The sequence below is a fragment of the Pseudophryne corroboree genome, chromosome 1, assembly GCF_028390025.1.
Source record: "Pseudophryne corroboree isolate aPseCor3 chromosome 1, aPseCor3.hap2, whole genome shotgun sequence".
NCBI classification, from domain to species: Eukaryota; Metazoa; Chordata; class Amphibia; order Anura; family Myobatrachidae; genus Pseudophryne; species Pseudophryne corroboree.
In genome coordinates this window covers 216039937-216054191 of record NC_086444.1, presented here as the reverse complement: position 1 = coordinate 216054191, position 14255 = coordinate 216039937, and the positions used below count along the sequence as shown (strand labels likewise).

Below are 14255 nucleotides of genomic sequence, written 5' to 3'. Positions count from 1 at the left end.
CACACCACCAACTCCCTCAGTGTCAATTTCCACCTTACACAGGAAAGCCAATAGTCCTGCAGGCCATGTCACTGGCAAGCCTGACGAGTCCCCTCCTGCCTGGGATTCCTCCGATGCATCCTTGAGTGTAACGCCTACTGCTGCTGGCGCTGCTGTTGTTGCTGCTGGGAGTCGATCGTCATCCCAGAGGGGAAGTCGGAAGACCACTTGTACTACTTCCAGTAAGCAATTGACTGTCCAACAGTTCTTTGCGAGGAAGATGAAATATCACAGCAGTCATCCTGCTGCAAAGCGGATAACTCAGGCCTTGGCAGCCTGGGCGGTGAGAAACGTGGTTCCGGTATCCAGAGGCAACTAGAGACTTGATTGAGGTACTGTGTCCCCGGTACCAAATAGCATCTAGGTTCCATTTCTCTAGGCAGGCGATACCGAAAATGTACACAGACGTCAGAAAAAGAGTCACCAGTGTCCTAAAAAAATGCAGTTGTACCCAATGTCCACTTAACCACGAACATGTGGACAAGTGGAGCAGGGCAGACTCAGGACTATATGACTGTGACAGTCCACTGGGTAGATGTATTGCCTCCCGCAGCAAGAACAGCAGCGGCGGCACCAGTAGCAGCATCTCGCAAACGCCAACTCGTTCCTTGGCAGGCTACGCTTTGTATCACCGCTTTCCATAAGAGGCACACAGCTGACAACCTCTTACGGAAACTGAGGAACATCATTGCAGAATGGCTTACCCCAATTGGACTCTCCTGGGGATTTGTGACATCGGACAACGCCAACAATATTGTGCGTGCATTACTTCTGGGCAAATTCCAGCACGTCCCATGTTTTGCACACATATTGAATTTGGTGGTGCAGAATTATATAAAAAACGACAGGGGCGTGCAAGAGATGCTGTCGGTGGCCCGAAGAATTGCGGACCACTTTCGGCATTCAGCCACTGCGTGCCGAAAACTGGAGCACCAGCAAACAGTCCTGAACCTGCCCTGCCATCATCTGAAGCAAGAGGTGGTAACGAGGTGGAATTCAACCGGGATCCGGTCTGAAGATCGACAGTGTCTAGGTCGACAATGTTTAGGTCGACCACTATAGGTCGACAGTCACTAGGTCGACATGGATGGAAGGTCGACAGGGTTTCTAGGTGGACATGTGCTAGGTCGACAGGTCTAAAGGTTGACATGTCGATTTGATGAACCACACCCATTCAACCCTCTATATGCTTCAGAGGATGGAGGAGCAGCAAAAGGCCATTCAAGCCTATACATCTGCCCATGATATAGGCAAAGGAGGGGGAATGCACCTGACTCAAGCGCAGTGGAGAATGATTTCAACGTTGTGCAAGGTTCTGCAACCCTTTGAACTTGCCACACGTGAAGTCAGTTCAGACACTGCCAGCCTGAGTCAGGTCATTCCCCTCATCAGGCTTTTGCAGAAGAAGCTGGAGACATTGAAGGAGGAGCTAAAACAGAGCGATTCCGCTAGGCATGTGGGACTTGTGGATGGAGCCCTTAATTCGCTTAACCAGGATTCACGGGTGGTCAATCTGTTGAAATCAGAGCACTACATTTTGGCCACCGTGCTCGATCCTAGATTTAAAACCTACGTTGTATCTCTCTTTCCGGCAGACACAAGTCTGCAGAGGTTCAAAGACCTGCTGGTGAGAAAATTGTCAAGTTAAGCGGAACGTGACCCGTCAACAGCTCCTCCTTCACATTCTCCCGCAACTGGGGGTGCGAGGAAAAGGCTAAGAATTCCGAGCCCACCCGCTGGCGGTGATGCAGGGCAGTCTGGAGCGAGTGCTGACATCTGGTCCGGACTGAAGGACCTGCCAACGATTACTGACATGTCGTCTACTGTCACTGCATATGATTCTCTCACCATTGAAAGAATAGTGGAGGATTATATGAGTGACCGCATCCAAGTAGGCACGTCAGACAATCCGTACGTATACTGGCAGGAAAAAGAGGCAATTTGGAGGCCCTTGCAGAAACTGGCTTTATTTTACCTAAGTTGCCCACCCTCCAGTGTGTACTCCGAAAGAGTGTTTAGTGCAGTCGCTCACCTTGTCAGCAATCGGCGTACGAGGTTACTTCCAGAAAATGTGGAGAAGATGATGTTCATCAAAATGAATTATAATCAATTCCTCCGTGGAGACAATCACCAGCAATTGCCTCCAGAAAGTACACGGGGACCTGAGATGGTGGATTCCAGTGGGGACGAATTAATAATCTGTGAGGAGGGGGATGTACACAGTGAAAGGGGTGAGGAATCGGAGGATGATGATGAGGTGGACATCTTGCCTCTGTACAGCCAGTTTGTGCAAGGAGAGATTGATTGCTTCTTTTTTGGTGGGGGCCCAAACCAACCATTCATTTCAGTCACAGTCGTGTGGCAGACCCTGTCGCTGAAATGATGGGTTCGTTAAAGTGTGCATGTCCTGTTTATACAACATAAGGGTGGGTGGGAGGGCCCAAGGACAATTCCATCTTGCACCTCTTTTTTCTTTCATTTTTCTTTGCATCATGTGCTGTTTGGGGACAATTTTTTTGAAGTGCCATCCTGCCTGACACTGCAGTGCCACTCCTAGATGGGCCAGGTGTTTGTGTCGGCCACTTGGGTCGCTTAGCTTAGCCATCCAGCGACCTCGGTGCAAATTTTAGGACTAAAAATAATATTGTGAGGTGTTAGGTGTTCAGAATAGACTAAAAATGAGTGTAAATTATGGTTATTGAGGTTAATAATACTATGGGATCAAAATGACCACCGAATTCTATGATTTAAGCTGTTTTTGAGGGTTTTTTGTAAAAAAACACCCGAATCCAAAACACACCCGAATCCGACAAAAAAATTTCAGGGAGGTTTTGCCAAAACACGTCCGAATCCAAAACACTGCCGCGGAACCGAATCCAAAACCAAAACCCGAAAAATTTCCGGTGCACATCACTACTTTTTACACATTACAACAGACAGCGTCCCCTTTTTACACATTACGGCAGACAGCGTCCCCCTTTTTACACATAACGGCAGACAGCGTGCCCTTTTTACACATAGCGACAGACAGCGTGCACTTTTTACACATAACGTCAGACTGCGTGCCATTTTTACACATAACGGCAGACAGCGTGCCCTTGTTACACATAGCGGCAGACAGCGTACACTTTTTACAAATAACGGCAGACAGCGTGCCCTTGTTAAACATAGTGGCAGACAGCGTACCCTTTTTACACATAACGGCAGACAGCGTGCCCTTGTTACACATAGCGGCAGACAGCGTACACTTTTTACACATAACGGCAGACAGCGTGCCCTTGTTAAACATAGCGGCAGACAGCGTACACTTTTTACACATAACGGCAGACAGCGTGCCCTTGTTACACATAGCGGCAGACAGCGTACACTTTTTGCACATAACGGCAGACAGCGTGCCCTTTTTACACATAACGGCAGACAGCGTCCCCTTTTTACACATTACGGCAGACAGCGTGCCCTTGTTACACATTACGGCAGACAGCGTGCCCTTGTTACACATTACGGCAGAAGCATCCCCCTTTTTACACATTGCGGCAGGCAGATTCCCCCTTTTTACACATTGCGGCAAGCAGATTCCCCCTTTTTACACATTGCGGCAGACAGCATCCCCCTTTTTACACATTGCGGAAGGCAGATTCCCCCTTTTTACACATTGCGGCAAGCAGATTCCCCCTTTTTACACATTGCGGCAGGCAGATTCCCCCTTTTTACACATTGCGGCAAGCAGATTACCCCTTTTTACACATTGCGGCAAGCAGATTCCCCCTTTTTACACATTGCGGCAGGCAGATTCCCCCTTTTAACACATTGCGGCAAGCAGATTACCCCTTTTTACACATTGTGGCAGACAGTCCCCCTTTTTGTAGAAAGATAAGAAAGAAAAGAAAAGAAAGAAAGAAAGAAAGAAAGAAAGAAAGAAAGAAAGAATGAATTATACTTACCCTCTCCGCTGTCTCAGGCTCCTCGGTGCAGCTTCTGGTCACTCACGATTCCCGGGCAGGAGAGAAGGAGGAGGAGGGAGGTGGAGGAGGGAGCCGCAGCAGTGCTGTGTTATTGGTGGAGGCGCTGCTGCTGCTGGCCCTCTGCTTCACTATAGGCTGTTCTCGGAAGACAGCCTATAGTGAAGCAGAGGGCAAGCAGCAGCAGCGCCTCAACCAGTAGTAAAGCGCTGCTGCGGCTCCCTCCTCCACCTCCCTCCTACTCCTTCTCCCCCGTACCGCTGCTCTTCTCCTCACCTCTCCGGGCGGCTGTGTGCTGCGGGCAGCGGTTGCCCGCAGCATACAGCGGCATGTAATGAGTCAGTTTGACTCATTACATGCTTTGTCCCCAGTAGTTGTACCACATTGCTTTTTGCTTTGCCCCCTGTAGCCGTGCCCCCAGTAGTTGTGTCCTCTGTTGCTGTGCCCCCTGTTCATTTGCCCCCAGTAGTTGTGCCATCTGTTGCTTTGCCCCCAGTAGTAGTGCCCTCTGTTCCAGTGCCGCCTATTGCTTTGCCCCCAGTAATTGTCTCCCCTGTCACTGTGCCCTCTGCTGCTGTGCCCCCTGTAGTTGTGCCCTCTGCTACTGTGTCCCCTGTAATTGTGCCCTCTGCTGCTGTGCCCCCTGTCACTGTCAAACACACACACAAAAAAAAAAACCAACAACAATACTTACCACTACCCCGCTCCTGCTTCCCGACCGCTGCTGCTGCCACTCTGTCTGGCCGCCGGCTCCTCTCTATGGGAGAGACATCATAGCAGCGCCGCACAGACACTAGAGGTCTGCAGCAGACCTCTAGTGTCTGTGTGGCGCTGCTATGATGTTCTCCAGTACTTGGAGAACCACAAGTACCAGCATGCAGGGGAAAAACGGGTTCGCTGGTACCTGTAGTACTAATACAAAAAAATACCCAACAAAAAACAGGACACACACACCGTGACAGTAAAACTTTATTACATACATGCACACCTACATACATACATACTTACCTATGTTCACACGAGGCTCGGTCCACTTCTCCATGTAGACTCCACGGGGTACCTGAGAAAAAAATTATACTCACATAATCCAGGGTAGCTTCTGTCCTCTTTGTAATCCACGTACTTGGCAAAAAAACAAACCGAAAAAGCCGAACCACGCACTGAAAGGGGTCCCATGTTTACACATGGGACCCCTTTACCCGACTGCTGGGACCCCCCCTGACTCCTGTCAAAGAGGGTCCCTTCAGCCAATCAGGGAGCGCCACGTCGTGGCACTCTCCTGATTGGCTGTGCGCTCCTGTAGTGTGATTGAGGCTGCGCACTGAAGATACAATGTAGCGCATAGGCGCTCCATTGTATCCAATGGTGGGAACTTTGCGGTCAGCGGTTGACCGTGAGTAACCTCACCGCTGACCGCAAAGTTCCCACCATTGGATACAATGTAGTGCCTATGCGCTACATTGTATCTCTGCCGTGCGCAGCCTGACTGACAGCTCAGGAGCGCACAGGCAATCAGGAGAGTGCCACGACGTGGCGCTCCCTGCTTGGCTGAAGGGACCCTCTGTGACAGGAGTCACGGGGGGTCTCGGCAGTCGGGGAAAGAGGTCCCATGTGTAAACATGGGACCCCTTTCAGTGCGTGTTTCGGGTTTTTCGGTTTGTTTTTTTGCCAAGTACGTGGATTACGAGCTCAGAAGAGGACCGATCTACACTGGATTTTTGTGAGTATAATTTTATTTTCAGGTACCCCATGGATTCTACTTGGAGAAGTGGACCGACCCTCGTGTGAACATAGGTAAGTATGTGTGAATGTAGGTGTGCATGTATGTAATAAAGTTTTACTTTCAAGGTGTGTGAGTTCTGTTTTTATTTGGGTATTTTTTTTGTAGTAGTACTACAGGTACCAGCGGGCCCGTTTTTCCACCGCATGCTGGTACTTGTGGTTCTCCAAGTACCAGCATGCGGGGGAGGCTTGCTGGGAGTTGTAGTACTGCTTCAAAAAACAATATTCTTATTTTTACACATGGCTATCAGCCCCCCATCCGCAGCCCTTGGATGGGGGGGGGACAGCCTCGGGCTTCACCCCTGGCCCTTGGGTGGCTGGAGGGGGGGACCCCATGATTTAAGGGGTCCCCACTCCTCCAGGGTACCCCGGCCAGGGGTGACTAGTTAGTGATTTAATGCCAGGGCCGCAGGGACCTATATAAAAAAGTGTCCCCCGGCTGTGGCATTATCTCTCTGACTAGTGGAGCCCGGTGCTGGTGTTAAAAATACGGGGGACCCCTACGCTTTTTGTCCCCCGTATTTTTGGCACCAGTACCAGGCGCAGAGCCCGGTGCTGGTTGTTAAAATATGGGGGAACCCCTGTCAATTTCCCCCCCATATTTTTGCAACCAGGACCGGCTCAAAGAGCCCGAGGCTGGTTGTGCTTAGGAGGGGGGAGCCCATGCAATTTTTTTCTTGATTTTTAACACTTTAATTTTTTTTAAAGGTGCACAATGAAGCCCTGCACGGATCTCACAGATCCGGCCGGGATTCCTTGTGTTTTTTCAGGCAGTGTTTTACTCATCACTCCCGTAAAACACTGCCTGACATTACGAATCACATCTACATCGGAAAAGACGAATGTTGCAAACTCGGCAGCTTAGTAAATGACGGTATCAGGATTCAAAAAGTTGCGGTAAAATGCACCCGATACCATTCGAGTTCAAACACCCTTAAAACGGCTAAAACACGAATATTAGTAAATATACCCCTAGGAGTTCCATGACAGTGTTATTGGATGATCCTGATTCCTGATCAACCAACTGCAGCAAATACCACGAACTGGATGAACAGCATTGGAGAGGCAGCTATTGCATCTGCAATGGGAGCAGGGTTGGACTGGCCCACAGGGGTACAGGGGGAACCTCCGGTGGGCCCCACTGCTTGAGAGCCCACCCCCTCATCTTGGAATCAGGTACCACACTGTGCACTGCTGTTATAAATCTGGTACATTATCATGCATGTACTAGCATTATTTACTATATATTTATAAAGGGTTCCAGAGCATGGGTAGGTAACTGGCCACACACCCTTGTGGTAACTGGCCTCTATGGTATCTGCCCACAAACCTATAGAGATTGTCCGCACCCCTACCACTGCATTCCCCCAGTGGGCCCTTCATGCCCCGGTCCTATACTGAGTTGTAACTTTCCCAAATGTAAAAAAACCTGGCAAAAATTACTACATTTTATCTTGTCTCTATAGACATTGTTATCAAACAGTAGCTGCTGAATTTAATGGGATCATTTTGCTCCATTTTTTATGTATGGGTGCATGTTATAATAATTGGTTTGTTGTTCTAAAGGTGACTCCACTACTCAGACTTGTCTGAACTGCAGATCGCATCAGATTTCTCTTGAACTCTCCCGGGAGCATCCCGGGAATCGGATCGGACCCTGGCTTTAATTTCCACTACATTCACTTCAGATATATCTGATGCGATCTATCATGTGCCAACAGATCGCATCAGATAGATATATCTGATGCACACGTGCTACATGTGATTGATCTGATGTGATATTTAAATATTGTAGGCTGGGCTACCAGGGGGGTATATAAAGCAGACGGGATTCAGTACACCAGGATGCCACCTGACGGCATATTGATGCCAACCCTGGTGGGTAGTGTGATTATATACTGTAAACAATAACCATTGGTGGGCAGTGTGATTATACAGTAAGCATTGGTAGGCAGTAGGAAAATACACTGTAAACAATAACAATAGCCATTGGTGGGCAGTGTGCCCTTCACATACCAAAAATCAAAGGAAACCAGTCCAACTTTTCTGTGCTGCGGTTTGATGCTGCCATCTGATGCTGCTGCCGAGTCCTCATGGTGGGTGGGAGTGGCCAGGGAGATGCCAGTCAAATGACACTTCAGATGAATCTGATCAGATACATCTGAACAGTAAAAAAAAAACACTCCGATGTGCACCTGATTTATTCAGATTCAGATAAATAGTTGAGGCAGCCACAAAGATCTGTAGTTCAGACAGATCTGACACGGGACTGTGCATTGGATCGGAAGAGCCATCCGATATGACACTTTTCTACCGATTTTTCGGTCAGATGCGTCAAAATCTGAAGAAAGTGCCCAAATCGGACTAGTGGATAGGGGACTTTAATTTGAATCTTCAGATTTGCATTGCATTTACAGTGCATTGGGATTATTCACAGATGGCCACAGATCTTGCTTCCCGCAGCAGGAACTGCATCCATCTACTCACATGCTGGGGGCCGCGTGTGTGGCGCCACCCCGGGGTGTGTGGCGCCACCCCGATATACGTCACTATTTTATTATGCATCGATTTAAGGCCGACCCCTGCCAGTGTAGCCTGGCTGTGCTTGCAGGTGGTCCGGTGCCATTGTTTTTTATTCGAGCAGCTGCGTGTGACATCACGCAGTAGCCCTGAAAATGGTCCGGACACGCCTGCATAAACGCTGTCCCCCGAACGCCCACCGCTGACAATCACTATGCGGGATGCGATCGCATGGTAACGGTCACGTACCTGCACTATTGAAATTGCCTTTGCGCAGACCAGATGGACGTGGCCACTGCATACAGACGCGTGGCTGCGTCCATCTCTAAATTGCACCCATTGTTCCAAACATGTGACCACCAACTGTTCTTCAACTGCAGTATTTTCATGAGTTTAGCAACATCAGTTATTGCAAGTTCAACACTACAAAACCCTGATATCTGCATTTCAGCCCAGATAAAACAGATGGGGTAAAAATGTAGACTCTTTTTCTTCATATTTTTCTAAATATCTACATCACTGGTTCTCAATCATTTTCCCCCGGGTACTCCCTGCCATTTGAGTTATTTGTACCCTAACATTTGCAAAGCAATACATTGTAATGAATACTGTATACATGCTATTAGATAAAACGTTTAGGTGCCACCACGACTGGACTGCCTATTTGGAGCTTCTGGCAAATGCCAGAAGGGCTGGTGGGCCAATGGCTGGTCCTGTCACACAGAGAGCTGGGAAGGTCGCGCGCAGTGCAGCCTCAAGCTATCTGGTCTGACTGCTCCCCCGCCTCCTCTCCCATCTCCATAAAATGGAGTCCACTCCCCCCTGACTCGCGGCATGCCCCTGTGTGCGTGTCGCGAGACACCGCCCCCGCCCATCTCCATGGACCTGCGGCATGCCCCCATCCTTAGTGTCCGTGCGCCGACGTGTATGCACATGCCAGGGCCAATTTCGGCCCCCAGTACGTCCCTGGGTGCCACTATATATAAAATATATAAATGTGCTATTTTTTTTATAATGACACTAGAATAGAATGTCTAATTGTAAATAAAACTATAGTCTAAATATGCTTTCTTTTAAGGGATATACTTTTTAAATGTTGTTATCAGGGGAGCTACAGATCCTTAGGACTCTGCTTTCCCTAGTTGCCTCTACAGAAAAACTTTAAATTACACATGAAAATCCCTTGGGAGTATTAGTACCCCAGGTCAAGAAGCACAAGTCTGCAATGCGGGATGTAGTTATGTGATCCATACCCAACGCTACAATGCAGGTGTGGTATGGTATGCCGGCGGCCGGGCTCCCGGCGACCAGCATAACGGTGCCGGAAACCCGACCGGCGGCATACCGACAGCGTGGTGAGCGCAAATGAGCCCCTTGTGGGCTCGCTGCAGGCACAGTGGCGCGCTACGCACGCCACGCTATTTATTCTCCCTCCAGGGGGGTCGTGGCCCCCCACGAGGGAGAAAAACTATCGGTATGCTGGCTGTCGGGATTCGGGCGCCGGTATACTGTGCGCCGGGATCCCGACAGTCGGCAACCTGAAGACCACCCCTACAATACATATGTATCCCTTTGCTCTGTTCTTCTCATTTGAATGACAGACATGTTGTAGTGTCATGGTTAAACATCAAATGGATAACTATCAGAATAATGGATTTGTCATGCAATACCTCTTATTAAGCATGGACAGAACAGTGCACCATTTTACCATAGACATTTTATTTCTAATTAGTCTTAACATTTAAACACAGTGACCTAGGGCCTAATTCAAACCTGATCGCTAGCAGGCGATTTTTGCACTGCTGCGATCAGATAGTCGCCGGCTACAGGGGGAGTGTATTTTCACTGTGCAAGTGCGCAAACGCATGTGTAGCAGACTGTACAAACAGATTTTGTGCAGTCTCTACATAGCCCAGGACTTACTCAGCCGCTGCAATCACATCAGCCTATTCAGGACAGGAATTGACGTCAGACACCCTCCCTGCAAACGCTTGGACAGGCCTACGTTTTTCCAAACACTCACAGAAAACGGTCAGTTGCCACCCACAAACGCCTTCTCCCTATCAATCTCCTTGCAATCGCCCGTGTGAATGGATCCGTCGCATGAACCCATCGCTGAGCGGCGATCCGCTTTGTACATGTGCGACGTGCCTGCGCATTGCGGAGCATACGCATGCGCAGTTTAGACCTGATCGCCCGTTGTACGAAAACGCAGCCTGGCGATCAGGTCTGAATTAGCCCCCTAGTTAACAGGGTGATTGTTAGTACAACTTCTAGCCACAGAAGCCTGGCACCCAAGCCTTGCTGCATACGCCATCCTCACAGAACAAAATATAGTGGCACAGCCTGCACAGTTATATTTGCTCTTAGATAAATCATTTTCTCTGATGTTAAATGACTAATTAATTTACCTATTACAGATAAATCACTTATTTCTCTCATTCCTTAAGTTTATACATCTTTGGAAGTGATTGCTCTTAGACTTTGCTGCCCTATGGCACAAAGCCTACCGCTAAACCCAGCTTTGGTCATCTCACAAATAAATATTAATTCATAGCATGTACATTTTAAAAACTACTGTAATCCTGGCAATAGCAGAGAATGACATCAGAATGTCAGCTCTTTTTAACCTAAAAGAAAACATACTGTACCATAAAAAGTGTTTATCAAACATGTCATACATGATATAAAAGAACACATAACACAAAGAATCCATATGCATAATAAAGAATACATTCTCAACATAAAGCCTCCATACTCAAGGGTAACATTTCATTTTGAGAAAATGCTCTTCATTATAAGTTGTACAATCTTTTGAGAACTAACAGACACTTTATTCTTACAGGTGTGTACCCGACAAACAGCGGTCATTTGCTCTAGGTGTGCAATGGACACTTATCCGATTATTAGGTAAATACAATTAATGTATAATTGTATAATATTTACCCAAGCAGCTAATTGTAATTATTGTAACCCTATGGCAATGAACTATAAATATATGATATTCAGTACCCTGAAATAATTATCACTATATATGTAGATAAAGCAGTCTCATATATACTGCTTTCTTGAAAAGAGCTGATAATGACTCTGTCGAGGGTTGTTGAAAAAAGCTATTTCAATTTATGGTTGAAAACCTTTTCTTATTTAGCTATACATTTAAATGAGCCTACAGTTGCATTTATTCTGATGGTCTTATTGCATGCTTGCCTACCTGACCCTCTCCATGAGGGAGAAAATGCTCTGTTCCGGGACTTTTCTGGTAATGTATGATTGCCATCACCTGTGGTGAGCTAGTTAATTGATAAGAACGGTGTTTCACCACAGGTGATGGCAATCATACATTACCAGGAAAGTCCAGGAACAGAGAATTTTCTCCCTCATGGAGAGGGTCAGGTAGGCAAGTATGGCTTATTGTTCAAAGTTAGGCTGATGTTGTGTTAGGATCAAATGCTGGCACAATTTCAGCACCAGTAAAAAGCGTTTTGTGCTATAGTGAGGAATGTAACCTACTGTACTGTATACAACCTGGTGTGTGGTTGTTGTGGTAAAACCTCAGGGGTGATGCTAGACTTTCACCAGGGAAAAGTCTCGACTTGGGGTAACCCTCCTTAGCATGTTTGATGTTAAAAAGCATGGAGTGTGGTGCACACGATATATAATGTAATTAAATACCAGTTTGTGAGGAAAGTACAGATGGCTATTATTAGGCATCATCATTATCAGCTTCCAATAATGGATAAATAAATGAATAAATTAAAAGATAAATACTAAAGCAGTCCTTTGCAACTGGAATTTCTGTGCAGATTACACACACAGCTGTACACACACACACACACACACACACACACACACAAACAACAACAATACAGAGTGACATGTAATACAAAGAACGTCACTGTGATCGCCATAAAATACAGAGGGTTGCATATAATATAGAGAACATCACAGTGACCGCTATACTGTGAACATCCATGCCCATCAAATAATATAGAGAGCATCAGTGACCGTAATATAATACAGAGAGCATCAATGACCATAATATAATGCAGACAGCATCAGTGACTGTGATATAATACATAGCGGATCAGTGACTACCGTATATTACAACTTTACTTTTTGCATTGCTATTATTATTAAAATAAATTTAATATTATATATACTTAGAAAAGGAATTGTACGATAATTACATAATTACACATACTGTATAAAGTAAATGATTTTGCATAAATGTTTCTTTTTTTCTGAATAGTTGGACAAAATTAGCAATAACGAGCATTGAAAATGACCTGCTGTTAAAGTGATATTTGTATAACAAAATAATGCATTGTCAGTACTTCAATCCTGCCTTTATTCTAAATGTAAGTTTTTGTCTATAGGTTCTGTTCCAGGACCGATAGTATTTGGAGTTGTCATAGACAGCAGTTGTATTTTATGGAATGTAAATGAATGTGGCAGTAAGGGAGCATGCTGGACTTACGATAATTCAAGTATATCTTACAAACTGATCGGTATAAGTAAGTAATAACTGTGTTATTAAGTAACATAATTGTGTTATATAGTAAAGCAAAGTAGTATATAATAACACACAAACATATTATATAGATAAAAAATATGTTAAATGAATTCCAGCTGTGTAGTTATCAGTATATTCATAGGGTTCTTCAGTGGTCATCTTAATTTAAAATACAGGTTTTTGGAATTCATATATAGTTAAACAAATGTGTAAATATTTACAGAAGCAGCTGATTAGTTTTTTCTGTCTGGTAAATTAAATCTCTGATGAGGGCTATGATGTTAGTGCAGACTTGCACTGTTGGGGAACTTAGTAAATCGCATTCTGCATATAAGATTATTTAAAGATACAGTACTGAATGGAAGGAACTATTTAGAGTAACATATTTAGAGTACAATTCAGTGTTACACATGCTGGGGCTAATTACTGCAAGCAGGAATGGAGGTGATGTTATATGCGCTGGGCATATGTAGCAAAACTTCACTGGTACGTCACATGTAATTGAACCGCCTCCGTTGTGTTTTTAGATGGGGAAATGTAGATAATTCTTTGTAAATGTTGTACAGTACACAGTGAATCAAATTGTATTTTGGGTTTATTGTCCTGGTTAGACTATCTGCCTCTAAAATCCTATTATACTACTGTATAGCATTTAGCACAATGCTAACCGTGACATTTCAGCTTTCGCCAAGTTATGCCCCATAGAGCAGTGTCTGGACTTGTCTACTTCTCATGCGCATCCATTTTCACTTCAATTTGAAATTGAACAAGTCATTTATTTGCACTTATTTGCAGAGCAGTGCAAATAAGACACATTTTCAAGAAAAAATGCCTAAAAGACGCCCGGTGTTAGTAAACATGCGCACATCTAGGCGTGACTAGAAGGGCTCTCTAACGTGACGGATGTAGGAGGACACGTATTTAAGAAAAAACAGATTCTTTTGCAAAACATCATATGAATATTACTATAAGTCATATCAGTGTACATACGTTGACAATTCTAAAAACATTTTGTTTTAAATTGCAAAACTGAAAAATTACTTTTTTTCCCCTCTCATTCAGGTGCAGCAAGCAAAGTCATCACACTCATTTTCCTATTTGTTGCATATTTTATTTATAAACCTCCACTGAGTAAATCTGACTCTTCACAAGACAACACCAAGATCATATCCTCAGAAGCACTTTAACTGAATATTTCACACAAAGAAAAACAGACTATTATGGACATATTGATGTATATAAATGATTTTGTTAATAAAGCAAATCATATAAAGATATGCCAAGGTTCTTTATAGAAACCAAAATGGGGCCAAAGGAATCAATGACATTTATAAATGTGTGTGTGTGTGTGTGTGTGTGTGTGTGTGTGTGTGTGTGTGTGTGTGTGTGTGTGTGTGTGTGTGTGTGTGTGTGTGTGTGCGTGTGTGTTGGGGCACATT

General features: G+C 45.5%; 1 protein-coding gene across 1 annotated transcript in view; it reads left to right on the top strand.

Annotated features, from left to right (window-relative positions):
- The window catches only part of SLCO4C1 (solute carrier organic anion transporter family member 4C1), a 146320-nt gene extending 132276 nt beyond the window's left edge, over positions 1-14044 (top strand). The window contains exons 11-13 of the mRNA XM_063964072.1: positions 11146-11210; positions 12680-12817; positions 13879-14044. Coding sequence (XP_063820142.1) covers positions 11146-11210; positions 12680-12817; positions 13879-14003 — 328 coding nt within the window. The 3' untranslated portion in view covers positions 14004-14044. The remainder of the gene's footprint in view (positions 1-11145; positions 11211-12679; positions 12818-13878) is intronic.
- The last annotated feature ends 211 nt before the right edge of the window (positions 14045-14255 follow it).